Genomic DNA, 15,058 nt, shown 5'->3' with positions numbered 1-15,058 from the left:
TCTTTCACCTTCATTTCTTGAGAGATGAGGTGTGTCGAAAAACAAATAATAAACCCAACCTTGAAATTCTGGTGTTGAAATCAACGCAACTCAATTTCACAAGTCAGCTTTGCAAACCTGCAACCATGTGAGCTCTTTTTCACAAGTATATGTCCAAATATGTCCATTTTAAACTTTTACCTATTACGGTGCTGTATGTACTCAGTGCTAAATGCATGGATGTATAGAAATAACTCGCCCCCTCGCTGAAATGCTCTTCAGGTTTTCACTTTTTTTCTGTCAGCCAACTCCCTGAGACAGCGTAGAAAAATAAAAGAAACGTGAATCTCTGTGACTTTTTAATGGAACTTAACAGCAAATTGTAAGACGACAAGTTATTTGTTTTTTCTTTCTTGTATGATGCTGTTCTTGCTGACTAAACCCAAAACTGCTGTTTCCAACAAAGTCATTCCTTTTATACGGATGACTTTCCAAAGTACAGAAGGTCTTTTTAATCTCTCCGTAGATTGACCACTAGACTGTTAAATTCAACATGTTAATGAATGCGATTTCGCAACTGCATCAGTGCATATTTCAAAATGTCACCGGGTCTCCGGTTCAGTCCAAACAAACCCGGCGATCGCGGAGCGGACACTCCTCTCTGGGGCAGGAAGGAGCTGAGCTGATGCGTGACACTGACCAGACTTTCAAAGATCCAGCTCTGACTCTGGACTTGGACTTCCTTCCAGTGGGTGGTGTCCTGTCCTACCAGGATTTAGAGACACTAACAGATTCCCTGATGTTCACGTCCACAGACTTTACTTCACTTCAACACTGCAAAATACTCACAAATTCAAAAAATGTTGAATTTATGTTCTAATTAATGGCGAGATTATTTTCAGATGGACTAATAAAAAGAAGCGACTTCATCTAACAACACTGAAATCACTCGTAGTAAAGAAATGATTGATTTCCACGAGAGAAGTTGAATGGGAGTCTATGGCGCCGGAGGCATTTTTGGAGCCGACCTCTGGTGGCACTCGGTGGTATTGCAGCTTAATTTTTTCAGACCCTGGAAGCTACGAACACTTTTATATCCACTCAGTGGTTAGCATGCTGCTGTCAGCATTTAGCTGCACACACTGTGCAGGCCTCTGAAAATGACGAAACACTGTCGAAATGGAAAATGGTCGAAAAAAGACAGTGAAGAAACGTCTCCTGCGGCTTCTGAAGCAAAACCAAACTTTTCCGGAAACATTTGGCTCCTCGGTGCTGCGGGTTGCTCTGGAAAACGTGGGTCCAGTCAGCTGGTCGGAGGAGCTGTCGGGTCCGGTCTGCTCCAACCTCTTCACGCTCCGGCGGCGCAGCTGTTTCATGAGACGGAGCAGGACGCCTGTAACGCTGAGCTCATTACCTTTAATCGTGGTGGAAGTGAGCAATGTGCAATCGGTTGTGGTGAAGTCTGGAATTTCACTCTGCAGTTCGCTGAAAGAGGCGCAAAGCAAACGTACATTTCATCAAATACTTTGTTTGTTTGTTTGTTTTGTTTGTTTTGAGTCTTTCTTTCTTTTTCCTTTTGTTTTCTTGTTTTTTCATTTATCTTTTTGCTTTTTTTTTTGTTTCTTTCTTTATTTGCTTCTTTCTTTCAGTTTTTGTTTCTTTGTTTCTTTGGTTCTTTTCTTTGTTTCTTTGTTTGTTTCTTTATCTTTTTGCTATTTTGTTTCTTTGTTTGCTTGTTTCTTTCTTTCAGTTTAAGTTTCTTTGTTTCTTTTTCTTTGTTTCTTTGTTTCTGCACATTTTTCCCCCTAATTAATTCCTTTTCCCCTCCCTCATCCTTTCCTTCTTCAGTCTCCTTCCTCTCTCTCTCTCTCTCTCTCTCTAACTGACCTAAAAACACTGAAAACCACAAACTGGACTTTTCATCATAGAACAATGAAACCTTCGACACCAGAAGTGGTTTAAACTTTTCCCACTTTAATACTTGAATAGATTTCTAACATGAATGTTTCCCCGTTGTGCTAAAACCAATGCCACTTGCGTTCCTCGTGTTTATTGATAAACTGACCCGGCAGCGTGGCACTAAGTGGAATGACAACCACGTCAGGCACAAAAAGTGACGCACGCCCCCCCCCCTCCCACCTCCTCCTCCCCGCCTCCTCCATCCCTCCTCCACCCTCCCGCACGAGGTGCCAGCAGTGTGTAAAGAGACGAAAGACGCGGGCGGAGGGCACCTGTCAAACTTCATATCAAGTCTCCCGTTTTTCCAGCTTCAGCCTGGCGTTCCTCTAACTCCACGGTTGACTGTGTCACGTGTCCCATAAACATGTCCTCTTCTACGCTGCGAGCCTGCAGCTGATGGCGTGCGTGGCGGTGATCTCCCAAAAGTGACAAAGTGTGTTGTAGGTTCTCCTCTGACGCAAGGAAACCATTTAGTTGTTAGTGTCTGGTGTCACGGGGACGCATAGCAACGCAAATGCTGCCTATAAATATGCTTCCATGTCCAGGCTATTTTAAACCCCAACAGGGTCAAACAGGAGAGTTCAACTTCCTTTTACAACTCAGAATTTATACCCTCAAATGTTTAATTACCTGTAGAGTCCAGCAGAGAAGAATAGCTGATGATTATTGAGACAATGTACGAATTGAGGGGATAAATAATGCAAAGGGCTTTTATCATCATTTATTAGGATGAGGCGGATTAAAAGGTGGAAAAACCAACTCTAGATTGCGAAATTAAATTGACTTGAAATTAATTATTAGAGGGGACAAAATTTATAACTTTCTGCAACTGAGAAAAAAGTCCATTTGATATCACCTGAACAAAATACTTAGGCTGGTTAACATGTTTTATAACATTCAGTGGAATTTAACAAAGTATGATTTTAAACAAGTTTTGTACTTCAGAACAGATTTGACAAACTTGCTGAGTATTTTCTTTTGACTTTTACTCCAAAATAATTCATTATTTACTTTACAAATTAGCAACCAAACATGTGAAGAGTTTGTCAAATATAAGTGAAAATACAGTGTAAACAAATATAGCTGAAATTATTTGTTGATTAACAGATTAATACATTTCTGACAAAACTGTGATTTATGATAATCATTTTTAATTTTGCATTTATGGTGTCACAAAAGTAAAAAAAAAAAAAAAAAGTGTGGATTTGCTGCGTTATAATATTTTTTTTTTATAATTATGAAGTTTGGACTGTTTTCTTGGAAAAAGAGGTCGTGCAAAAGTTTCACTTTCGTGGCGGGGCTTCTCATTATTCTCCAATTTGTTTTACAAAGCAAACAGTCAATTAATCAGTCGATCAATTTATCATCAGATTCATCCATGATGAAAATAATTAATAGGGTCAGCCATGTATGAAATTATAAATCAACTCCACCTCAATCAACTACAACTGTGAAATCCCGAGTTTATATCAATGCTTATGAAACAGTTATGAATTGATGAAGTCACAGAGGTCATTTTATGTACTTCACCTAGTACATTTGTTTGATTACACTTGTATACTTTGACTTAACATATATTTTAAATGCAGGACATTTACTTAAAACCAAGTATTTTTAAAGTTTTAAAGTGTCCTAATGCTTAAACTTAAGTAAAGGGTCTGAATAATTCCTTCCTTCCTTCCTTCGTGCCGTAAACACGGTGAACGTGTTGATGTTGTCGGCTTTCTTATGAAAGCCACGCCAAGATATTATTCTAATTATTAGTCCATCATGACGTGATGACACTTAAAAAAAACGATTAAAACTGCCCTTTTCATGACTTTAAACTCCCAAAAACAAAAGTTTTATAAGATGCGTAATTCTCCCAGGAGTTTTTCAAAATAACCACCAGAAGACACAAATGGTATATTTGCGTGAGGAGACTCGGGCACACCCACGGACGTCATGAGAGAGCAAAACATTTCCTTCAATTCAGCACCGAAAGCAAAGAGCTCCATGTTAATATAATAGATCATCACTTCTCCAACCCACAAACTGCATAAACTGTCTCTGAGAAATACAAACAGTGACGTCAAAGCACCCGGAGTCACATTTCCCAGGAATATCAAGAGCCTCTGACTGACTAATCCACAGGCATATTGATATTTGTCCTCCAATAAGGAGCAAGAAGATGGGGTACACTGAGGCAAAAGACTTTCTGAGGTCATTTAGAAACTTTGTCATTATGTTTTGTTCAGTTTTCATTTGACATATTGATAATAACCACACTTAAGGAATATTTATGACTGCATCTGCCAAATAACGGCAAAAATTTATCAAGAATAAGAAAAGTTTGAACATTTCTGGTTACAGTCAGGTGAGTTGTTTGATCGCTGTCAATTAAATTTGATCAAAGCACTTTCACACTGTCTTGATTAGTTGTTTTTTGTGTGCCTCAAACTAAAGGAGAGTATAGTATAAATTTAAAAAAAAAAGTCCTACCAACACCCTTAAAGCAACGTTATGTGACTTTTGTTGAGCGGCAGCAACAGCGCCCTCTGTGGCCACAAGTGGCGATGACACAAAACCATAATTTCTCACGTCAAGTCAGAAAAAGAGCTTGTCAGCTAAATTAGCCTCACAAAACTTGAATTCCCCCCCGACACAAAGTGATGCACACTTGGTCGGCGAGCTAGCCGACGTAGCTTGACAGGAGCGCTTATTACAAATACCGAAATACCGACTTGCTGTACGATTGCAAACTAGCAAGTCGACAACTTTGCAAACATCCAAACAAACAAGTGCAGCGTCAGGGAAGACACTCTCATTTCCTCCTGATTTGCAGTATTTGTGCTAAGCTAGGCTAACTACAACCTGGCTTGTGAAGAAATTGAGGAAGTGTATTTACCAAAATGTTGAAATATCCCTTTAATTTTTCATATTTTTCCAGCATCGATCGGACTCGAAAAAAAAACACAGAAATCTGTTCCTCCCGACTGTGACAGTAACGTGTTTCGATGACTTTATTAAACATCGTGACATCTCGTGAAACAATTAATACATGCAAGTAATCACATTGAAAATAAACATATACTACATTTAATATATTTTTTGAAAAATAGCGACTTTGGACAAGACAATTTAAAGGTTTTAAAATTTGCCGTATTAACCAATACTAGCCCCCAAAAAAATTGGAACGTACGACTCGTCGAACTTGTTAATAGAAGTAGTTTAATACTGAATATGATGAGTGTGAAGGACCAAAGTGCTTTAAGAGAATACATATTTCAGGTTAAATAGTCCCCTCTGTTGTGTCGAAGTCACGTACCAATACACTTTCATAATATTCATTCTCTGTAATTAGAACAATGAGACGTTATAAAACAAGATATGTGCAAGTTGAAGCCCGGTAAATGAGGCGCGAATCATCGTCCTGGATTTCCCCGGTTTCCTTCTTCTTCTTTTCTGGACTTTTTTCTTCTTCTTCTTCTTTTTGTTTCACGTTACAATCAAAGCCGGCCCGTCCGACTACAGATTAATGGGAGACTTCCTCTTCGCCGCTTCACAACAGTTGGTAATTCATCTTAATTGTGATACATTCCTCTTGGCTGCGTTCCCGGGCTCGACCAGATGCTCGTCGTCTGTTTGACGAATAAATCCCTCGCAAAGTTTTTCAAAGCTTTGAGAGTCAGAGCTTTGAACCCCCCCTCCCCCCTCCACCCAAAAGACCTCCTAACCACAAGTTTTTTTGGCGCAGTTCAAGTAAAAATGCTCCGGTTCACCACCAGGGCGGTTTGGCTCTCCCGCCGCCGCTCCTTCCTCCTCTCCATCCTCACCTTCCAGCAGAGGGCGCTGGACGCCAGCAGCACGAGCCCGGCCGAGAGCAGCACCAGGCCGAAGTAGGAGATGGTGGAGCCGTGCGAGTTGAAGCTGTAGGCGACGGCGGTGACCACCACGCCGGCGATGAGCACCACCACGCCGAACGGGATGGTGCAGCGGTAGCAGGAGAGCTCCGCCCCGCCGGTGGCGGCGGTCAGCTGGACTTCGTTAACCAGGGGGATGTTGACCGTCGTCGCGGCGACTGCGGGGCGCCCCGCGTTGTTGTTGTTGGCCTTCTGTGGGGTCGCTGGCGTTCTCATGGCGTCTTTATTAGCTTCTTCTGGCATCGCAGGATCCAGCAGCCTCTTCCGTTAACCAGCCGCAGATGGTCCCTCGTTATTTCCCCCCCCCACTCCGTCCCGAGTCAAGGTCTCCCGGGCTGTGGAAAGAAAAAAAACAAAAACACGCCACTCGTTAAAAAAGGAAAAAGGCAGTGAAAAAACACTCAGAACTAGTTGCTCAACCCGAAGAGAGACTCTGACAGACGCCCTTTGTTCCAATCCGACACCCCCAAGTTTCACAATTCACCGATGCCGCTCTCTGACCATCCGCACGCCGCTTTAATAAACCCATGTAACCTCTTTGCACAATCCCGGCCGCCTCCTGACCCAGTCAGCGCAGAATGACGCAGGAGCGCTCGGCCCAGCACGAGCTGAGACATTCCCTGGAGAGCGCGGGATATGACATTACAAACCGCTCCGTGAAACGCAAGGAGCTTCGAAAACCAACAGCGATTTCACGAGCGCCGGTTCTTCCTGTCTCACATCTGCCGAGCAGGAAAAAAAAAAACAGAAAAGCTGCGGTTTCAGACACCGAGCGACGATAGGAGGGAAGTGCAGTGTCACTTCTCACCTCGCGACGGCCAGATGTTGGATTATTAAATGTTTTTTTGGAAAAAGAACAGCACGTAGTTGAGGAGACTGAGCGGCTGTAGACCGACCCCGGCGGTCAGGGGTCGGGGGTCAGGGGTCAGTGGTCAGGCCCCGCCTAGAGGTCAGTGAGTGGCTACGACTCACGTTATGTCCTCTGGATTTGAGAGTTTAAGCAAACAGGGTGGAGTTTATATTCTTTTCTTAAAGACATTACACTTGGTGGGTTTTTAATTTACTGATTCCAACATTTCTGGACTCAGAAAATTCATTTTAAGCCCCGAAAAATTACCAATAACGCAAAAATCGTTTCTAGTTTCCAATCAGAGCTGAATCCTTGGTTTGGATTTGGTTCATGACAATAATCCAAATATTCTAAATACAAAGTGCATATAAACACATAAAACTACAGCAATAAGTTTCCACTGTGGTGTTTTCCAAGTCCAACAAACTTCATCGAGATGGAGAAAGACGTTTAAAATCTGGCAAAAAAAAGCACAAACAATTCCAAATGAAAAGAAATTAAGGGATTTTAACTGTTGGTATTTCAGCAGCCAATGTTAAAGTCGTGGGTTACAAACACTAATATAAAAAAAGAAGATGAAACGTATCTTTGCTACACAAATTTTCAGGCAACTCCTCATCTGTTCTGGTGAAACAGGAAATTTTAAAGGCTTTGAAAAAAAACCCCTATAAAACCAGACGATCATCAAAAGGTCATATTGTTCTTTGACTGGACAGAACAGACACAATCACATGCAGATGTTACTGGGCTTTAAAAATGGTTGGGAACAAGTGCAAGTTTGGAAAGAAAAGCGTATTTTGTTTTACTCTGTGGAAAACAGAAGCTTTAAAATTAAAAACTTGTATAAACAGCGTAATAGCCCACACTAGAAATAACTTCAATTAGCAATATGGACATACACCTACATGTGTGTGTCTTTTTACTTATTTGTTTAATTAAGTATGTTCCTATAGAAGAATTTTCCTAAAACCAAATTTGACATGTTAAACAGAAAAACGGTGATATTTTTCTTTATCTTAAAAAGCAATCACCTGTCAATAGTAGTTGACTTTGGTTAATTCACATGAAAAAAAAAAAAAAAAAAAAAGCATCTGGACAGATTGAAGACATCAATAATTTTATCATTTAAAAGAAAAAGGAGGAGATTAAACATGCAAGATGTGAAACCACAAGACTTTAAAACAAAGAAAATCTGCTGCAGGAGAAAGTTGAGCTGTTTCTTTTCCTTAAAGAAAGCTTTTAAAATGTTTGTCGCTGAAGATTCAAGTTTGTATTTGACGGCTGTCAAGATCAGGTTTAAAAAGTCTTCCTAAAAATTGGAATCGCATGAATCTTGCACCATCTTCTCTTTAAACTGCAGCTGTCGGAAGATGTATAAGTTCCCTTTTAAAACTAAACTCTGCTTGTTATTTACAGTGTACTAAATCTACATGACATGCTCGAGAGAATATAGAGAAGACAGGTTCGTTACCTCACAGCCGTTTTCCATGTCGCTCGGTGTCCACGGTGTCTCCACGGTGTCTCCGCGGTGTGTCCCCCCCCTCCCCACCCCTTCCGCTGCAGTGAAACTTGATAAAATATTCAGTGTAACATCTAATTAAAAGTGAATGTTATTTTTCTCGCCGTGGAAGCTGACAACAACACAAACAGCGTCTGTGTCTGTCTGCAGGAATCTGACTCCCCATTCATGAGAAGCGTCTCTGCAGAGTCCTCCGGTCCCCATTCACAGCCGCTATTTCAAGTATCGATGACCGGACCGTGAAGCTCACAATGAATCAAGCACAACTAATTCATCCGGTGGCGAATTTCAGAATAAAACGCCCGTCCGCTGCGGTTTAAAATGACAATACGTTCATTGGATGCATTTATTTTGAAGGCCCAAACGTGAAAATCAAGAAGGATTAGGAAAACCTCACAGGATAGGTTTCCAGTCTGCAGTATTTATGTTGTCATTTTTTTTTTTTTTTTTTTTCATTATTGTTCAGAGAAATTCTGCTTTCATTTCACTCCCAAAAAATAAAAACAGATTCTTAAACTAAATATTTGCACTGATCGGAAGACATTCAGCCATGGATCAACAATTTTTTTTAAAAATTTCCTTTAATTAAAAAACCCAATTCTAGCTATGAAATGTGGTTTATGACTGGTTTTTGGCTTCTTCACATGTCGATACAACACCTGGAAGAAGAAGGCTACTGAACACCTTCATTTAATGAGCTTATGGCTTCTTTATAACTGTACAAAAAACAAAAAAATGAACAGCTGAGTAAATAAAACACAATATTTTCGTTTGATATGCTGTAAAGATCAATAATAAAGCAGCATAAAACACACAAGTACATAAAGTGACCAAATGCGACGATACTTGAACACAAGTAACCTAACAAAGTGCTTTCCACTGCAACACAATGTAAAGGAAATCCAGCTCACTTCATTTATATTGCCTCTTTTATTTTGAATGCGGACACCGGAAGTGCCATGTTTGAGTCTTGGCTTGCGCGTGACAGCTGCTGAGAGGAACGCTTCCGTCATGGCGCTGCTGTTTACAGATGAGGACTTTCAGAGCGCGTGGAAGGAGCTGGATGAGCCGCAGCTGGAGGGAGGATGGGAGCTCTTCACCGAGACAATGGGGGTTCAAATCCACCGGCTCTACGACAAGGTGGGGAATATCGGTAAAACTACCGCCGCTACAACAGGAAGGCTGGTGGGGACCGAGTGACTGCATGAGTTTGAATGGGGTTGGGCTTCCTCTGCAGAGCCATCAGCGTCGGTATTTAGATCTTATTATCTTCTAAAACATTGAGGCGGTGTCATATTTAGCAAAACTTCCTTCACTATTAAAGAACATGAAGACACCAGCTCTGACGTCCCAGCGGCCAGTGTGGGGAATACCCGGAAATTGAGCTGCAGTGTGTTTTTAATTGACTCAGAAACCGGCTGTACCGGCTCGGTACCAAACTCCATTCGAAAATCTGTCAGTTTAACGTTGCCTCGCTTTTGGACGGATACGCACGCCTTCATGAAGTTGATTTACTACATTTATGAAAACAGAAAGGCCCGCTCTTTAACTCGGCACACACCTGACACACCTGGCGTTATCTTGTTATTCATTTTAAATGATATAATATTTGGAGAGTTACCAAGCTGGATTTGAGAGGGATTTCTGTTTATTTACAGTAATGCAGGGTGACATCAATTCATAAATTAAAAAAAATATATTTATGAAACGAAAAGAATGCAATCAAACAAAAATAATGCCTTTCCATAGAAATGCATTCTTTTCTTTCAATCTTTCCTTTACACTCTATCTCTGGGGCACCCGTGCACTTCAATTCTTTAAAGAAAAAATGCTAACAAGTGTAAAATTACAGAAATATTGTACACATTTTGACACATATGGGTCATCTGTATTTTGCGTTATAGACAATTTATTAAAACTATCATTCGTATCACAGACAACAATCTTTTCATCAATTCAAATCATAATAATACACTTAACTGCACTTTCAACAAGAGGATACTATTTTCGATTACATTTGAAATAATCTATTTATGTTTAAAGTCCAACATCAGATTTCATCCACTTCCCAGAAAATGCAAGGCAACGTTAAACAGCTGTGTTTGTGAATGGACCTTGGTATGACTTTTTCCCTTATAAGACACACGTTTTCCCCATATATCTGATTATAAGTGCATATTCTTTAGGTTTACTGCTTAAACTATGAAAAGTCCAGCGCATATGAAGGCGTCTCGGACTCGTATCTGGACCTTTGAATCAAATCCAACACACTTCCTCACTCTGTGAGTGTGAGAACGGGTGCAACGCGGGCCGGCTCTAATCAGAGTTGTGTGGTTTGGGATTAGTTGCATGGTGTGGTGTGGCGTGTGGAGGAGAGACAGAGAGAGCGAGAGAGAGAACTTTCATGTGCTGTTTGCAGGAAACTGGACTTTATGAGTACAAAGTCTTTGGTGTGCTCACCACCTGCACTCCAGAGCTGTGTGCAGATGTCTACATGGACTTGACGTATCGGAAACACTGGGATGTATATGTGAAAGGTAAAAAAGAAAAACAAATAATCAACCCCTTCGTACGCCATCCCGAATCAAACTTCCCCTCATCTCTCTATATTGTCTATGAATTATAATAGTAGCGCACACGACTTCTTGTTGTCGTTTTCTCACTTAAGATCTTCTTGTCTCTAAATAATGCTCTTTATACCGGGAGGTTTCACACACTGAAATGTTCAACTTTCCTTGTTCTCGTTTTCATGCACATCTGCAGTAACCAGCAGGTAACTTGTTGTAGCTCTTATCTGTATCACTGACATAAAAATCGACATAAACCAGGAAGATGTAACTTTGTTTTTAGTGATAGTTGAAGTAGTTTTTCCCTCCGTCGTATAGGATGGTTTCTGGAATAGTCCTGTTGTCTGTGTTGCATGTCGAAAGCTGCAGCTCGTCGTGTCTCACATGGTTTCTTTTGCACCCTACGATTACTGCGGTACTGGAAAGTACCAAAGTTCAAATTTGAGATACTTTTACGATACTTACAGTACTTTCAGATGAAGATTTGGCACATTGAAAAAGCTTTTAAACTGCAACCCCCTTTTTTTTTTTTTTAAAGATGAAAGCAGCGGTGTCCAACTTGCTGTCGTACGAACTGCAGCGTGTCGTCCGGCTCACATTTCTGTTCTTAACAGCTCCATCCGGCCGGGACTTTTCCCCCTCTAGGCTTCTCACATGATTTCATGTCAATAAATGTTCAAACGATCTGCTATTTCAGCAAAAAAAACAAAACAGAAAGTGAAAACAGATTTGTGGATCAGAACTTTTGGTTTTTCCTCTCCTGGTAATAATCTCCGATTCATCTGCTGCCTCTTGGTTTAAATCTGGATATAAAGTAGATCAAAGCAGCTCCACCTGCAGCAGCTACAACAGTAACATGCTGCTGAAACACTGATCCTGCACTATTAATAATCTGATGATGTCATATATATATAATATCAGTCAGAGAGACCAAACCAGGACTTTTAGTCTCATATTTTAACTACATTTTGCCGCTAATCCTTCTGTACTTTTTACTTAAAGTAGGATTTTTTTTTTCATGGATCCGAATTTTTCTAAACTGTAGCTTACTGAAGGTGAAGTACGTGTTGGACTTTATCACAGAAAATCTTTTTTTCCCCTTTTCTTTCCTTATGAAGATGAGGAAAAGAATGTGGAGTAATAGCAGGGTTTTGTGAGATCACTTCATGTAATCCACCCATTTCCAGCTGGTGTTCATAGCTGCTTTTTTTTTTCTTTTCGTAATTGACTGTTTTCGTGACGTTTTTCAACCCAGAGCTCTACGAGAAGGACTTTGACGGACAGTCGGCGATCTACTGGCAAGTGAAGTACCCGTTCCCTCTGTCCAACAGAGACGTATCCTTCTGGTTTCACACGAACACGTTCTCGCCGACATCTCGTCCTCGCCGCAGAGTTCCCTAACAAGCCTGAACCTCCAGTACGTGTACGTGAGGGAGCGCAGAGACCTGGTCGTGGACGGCAGGAAGATCTGGGTGATCCTGGCCAAGAGCTCCCCGGAGACGCCGTGCACGGAGAAGAGCGGCGTGCTGCGGGTCAAAGACTACAAGCAGAGCGTCGCCATGGAGACCGACGGAGGCTGCGGAACTAAAGGTCAACACGCGTTGATGGGGAAAATAACGATGCAACTTTGTGTGAACGAAAATCAGCCGACGCTCAGAATAAACAGACATATTAACATATTACAAACATATTAACAGAAAAGCTAATAGTCAACAAATTTGATAATGGGTGGATTGTTTAAGCAATTTATTGAGCAACAATGCAGAAAATTCTCTGCTTCCAACTTCTTAAATATGATGCTTTTTTTATCTAATTGATTGTGAAATCAATAAACATTGAAGATTGTGGCAAATACATTTTATAAATGCAAAAGTTTCCTTTGAGGAAAATCTCTTGAATGAAGAATAAAAGGTGAATTTTCTGTGTTTCAGTTTTCTTGAATTACTTTGACAACCCCGGTGGAATGATTCCTACCTGGCTGGTGAACTGGGCAGCGAAGGTGAGTGTTATTTAAATTTTTTTTTTTTTAACATATTGTGTCAGTGAGTTAATCTGCCTGCAATATACACAAACAATAAAAGGTAAAATAATCAAATGATAATAAGCATAATCAAACAAAGCCTGCAGATACGTTGCCAGGTGATGCATTCTTATGTTATTTACACATTTAAGTGCACTAACATGTAAGAGTGCGACACAGTATGTGAGTGCACTAAAGGAAGTATGTCATATGAGACAGTATTTGACAAAATCGCACCCTGGGTAATGAAGTTCATTTAGCGCTCAGATGAACTGATACGGAGACGGCGGGGAAGATAAACAGCTTGTATTTTACTTGTATGTTCAAAGGAATATTCAAACTTTCCCACCAGCACACATCACAAGTCTCTGAAATGAACATGTGTTCGTTGTTGACCTGCTTAAATGGATGCTTGATGAGGGCATTAAAGCAGGTGTTTAAAGGGTTCACTCGCAGGCCTCTCGGAGCGCCGCCTGCTTTATGGTTTTCCATCCTTATTGTTTGCAGATGTGTTGCAAGGGTTACGTCAACAGTTGCGCCATCCGTTGACCCCTCCCTCCTGGGCGGGGGCTTCTTGGCACATGTGTCCGTGACGCTCACTGATGGAGATGCTCTTTACGTGTGTGTATTTTTTTTAAAAAAATTTTCCCCAAACAGAGCGGCGTTCCCGGTTTCTTAACAGACATGCAGAAGGCCTGCAGCAACTTCAAAACCTACTGCGAGAAGAAATGAACACGACGGCATCTTGAACTCGGAGTAGTTCGACTGCTGTTTTATTGTAAAGTTGTGTAATCAAATCAGACTTTTGTGTAAGGGGTGAATGTGGCATGATTTTGTGGCTGCTGCTCGTTGACTCAGGCATGATGGTGCATTACTGGCCGCCCTCATTTAAAAAAGCTTTGTGTGAATCGGATCTGTTCCCTTGTGCTGTATTAACCTGTGCTGTGTTGTCCTGTTTGTGCAAATCTCCAAAAGCTGTCACAGGTTATGTTTGAATCAAACGTTGATAGAAGGTATTCAGAGGAATTGTTCCTTTGAGCCCGAGTTGGATCCTCTTTTAAAGGATTTAATCACTTTTAAATTTGTTCACTGGACCTGTGAAATTATGACAGATGCCGTATATTTTGATCACACTGAAATCTTTTCGTTGTCCGTTTCAATTCGCTGGGATTCACTTCTTTGTTTCAACGAAGTGAAAACGACTTCATTGCTTATGCAAAGGCTGCATACGATTGATATAACGTCAGGTGCTGTATTGATTTGGGCTGTGCATCAGTACCTGTGTGCTCCTGGTGATGGGGTGAATGTAGTTTGATCTGATCACGAATAGCTTATTACTGTGTAATATCGCTGTGCTCTTGACACAAATAAACTTTCATTTGAATTCCTAGGTGTGGTCTGTCCATGTTAGTACAATGATGCAAAAAACAAAACAAACCACAGCAGCATTTGATACTGACATTGCAAATAAAGCATATTGTGAAGAACACTGTGCTCCATAAACATGAGGTATTCTGACTCATGTACATTAATACTGTTTGTTTTGCTTTGATTAAAATGAACTAAAAGTATATTTTATTGGCCAATTAACACAATCACTGCTCGTCTAGGAATAAAGGTACTTTCAGTCACTTGGTAGCTGTGACGTTAAACACACAATTTACATTTTTTAATTTCTCTTAATTTTGTGGTTTTCCTCCATGCAGATAAAACTTGACAATAAAAGATGTGATCATCTATAACATCCTAAACATCACCATCATGAATTAGTACACTATACAACGTATATTTCACCCTTTTTTTTTTAAAATATTCTATTAAAAGAGGTTATGGGGATATGTAATTATTGAAGCAGTTTTAGTTGAGTATGAAGGCTTTAAGAAAGAAAAACTTTCCTCATAAAACACATTTAAGCATCCAGTTTATTAGCTGGCTGTGCGTAATGGCCTCAGAGTAAATCTCCAGGAACACACCAAGCTAACTGGACATTTTCATAATTTAGTTTGCTGCCTCACAAATGACATCTAACAAAAAAAAAAAAAACACACAAAAAAAACCCTGAATATTTAACATGAACTTTGTACTTAGACACTAGCTTGTAAACGTCCCATTAAAAACTGAAATAGGACCTTTAACGCATCGGTTGCGGCTGCTTTTCACGCATGCGCGTACGGGCAAGCGGTTCGGCAACATGTTCCCTCACCGGTGGAGCCGCTGCTGCGGGAACGAAATGTAAGTTGTTTAATTGTTCACTTAAAATAT

General features: G+C 40.6%; 2 protein-coding genes across 4 annotated transcripts; one reads left to right on the top strand and one right to left on the bottom strand.

Annotated features, from left to right (window-relative positions):
* Window positions 1-4,909: 4,909 nt before the first annotated feature.
* Window positions 4,910-8,245, bottom strand: tmem100a (transmembrane protein 100a). The gene is made up of 2 exons (XM_069165526.1): window positions 8,162-8,245; window positions 4,910-6,175 (listed from the first exon to the last, which is right to left on the bottom strand). The coding sequence occupies exon 2, from the start codon at window positions 6,081-6,083 to the stop codon at window positions 5,676-5,678; it is 408 nt and encodes a 135-aa protein (XP_069021627.1). The 5' UTR covers window positions 6,084-6,175; window positions 8,162-8,245; the 3' UTR covers window positions 4,910-5,675.
* Window positions 8,246-9,195: 950 nt separating this feature from the next.
* pctp (phosphatidylcholine transfer protein) lies at window positions 9,196-14,184 on the top strand. 3 transcript variants are annotated; one of them, XM_069165502.1, is made up of 6 exons: window positions 9,196-9,349; window positions 10,629-10,746; window positions 12,032-12,111; window positions 12,195-12,366; window positions 12,708-12,775; window positions 13,454-14,184. In XM_069165502.1, the coding sequence occupies exons 1-6, from the start codon at window positions 9,221-9,223 to the stop codon at window positions 13,526-13,528; spliced, it is 642 nt and encodes a 213-aa protein (XP_069021603.1). In that variant the 5' UTR covers window positions 9,196-9,220; the 3' UTR covers window positions 13,529-14,184. The 3 variants fall into 3 exon arrangements, with proteins under 3 accessions (XP_069021603.1, XP_069021604.1, XP_069021605.1); XM_069165504.1 differs by having other exon boundaries at window positions 9,297-9,362; XM_069165503.1 differs by lacking the exon at window positions 10,629-10,746 and having other exon boundaries at window positions 9,196-9,362.
* The last annotated feature ends 874 nt before the right edge of the window (window positions 14,185-15,058 follow it).

This window comes from Embiotoca jacksoni, unplaced genomic scaffold (assembly GCF_022577435.1).
Source record: "Embiotoca jacksoni isolate LCO1_2020_lvr unplaced genomic scaffold, fEmbJac1.0.p SCAF_34, whole genome shotgun sequence".
Lineage (NCBI taxonomy): Eukaryota > Metazoa > Chordata > Actinopteri > Embiotocidae > Embiotoca > Embiotoca jacksoni.
Note: the sequence above shows the minus strand (reverse complement) of the source record. Positions and strands in the feature narration are given on the sequence as shown.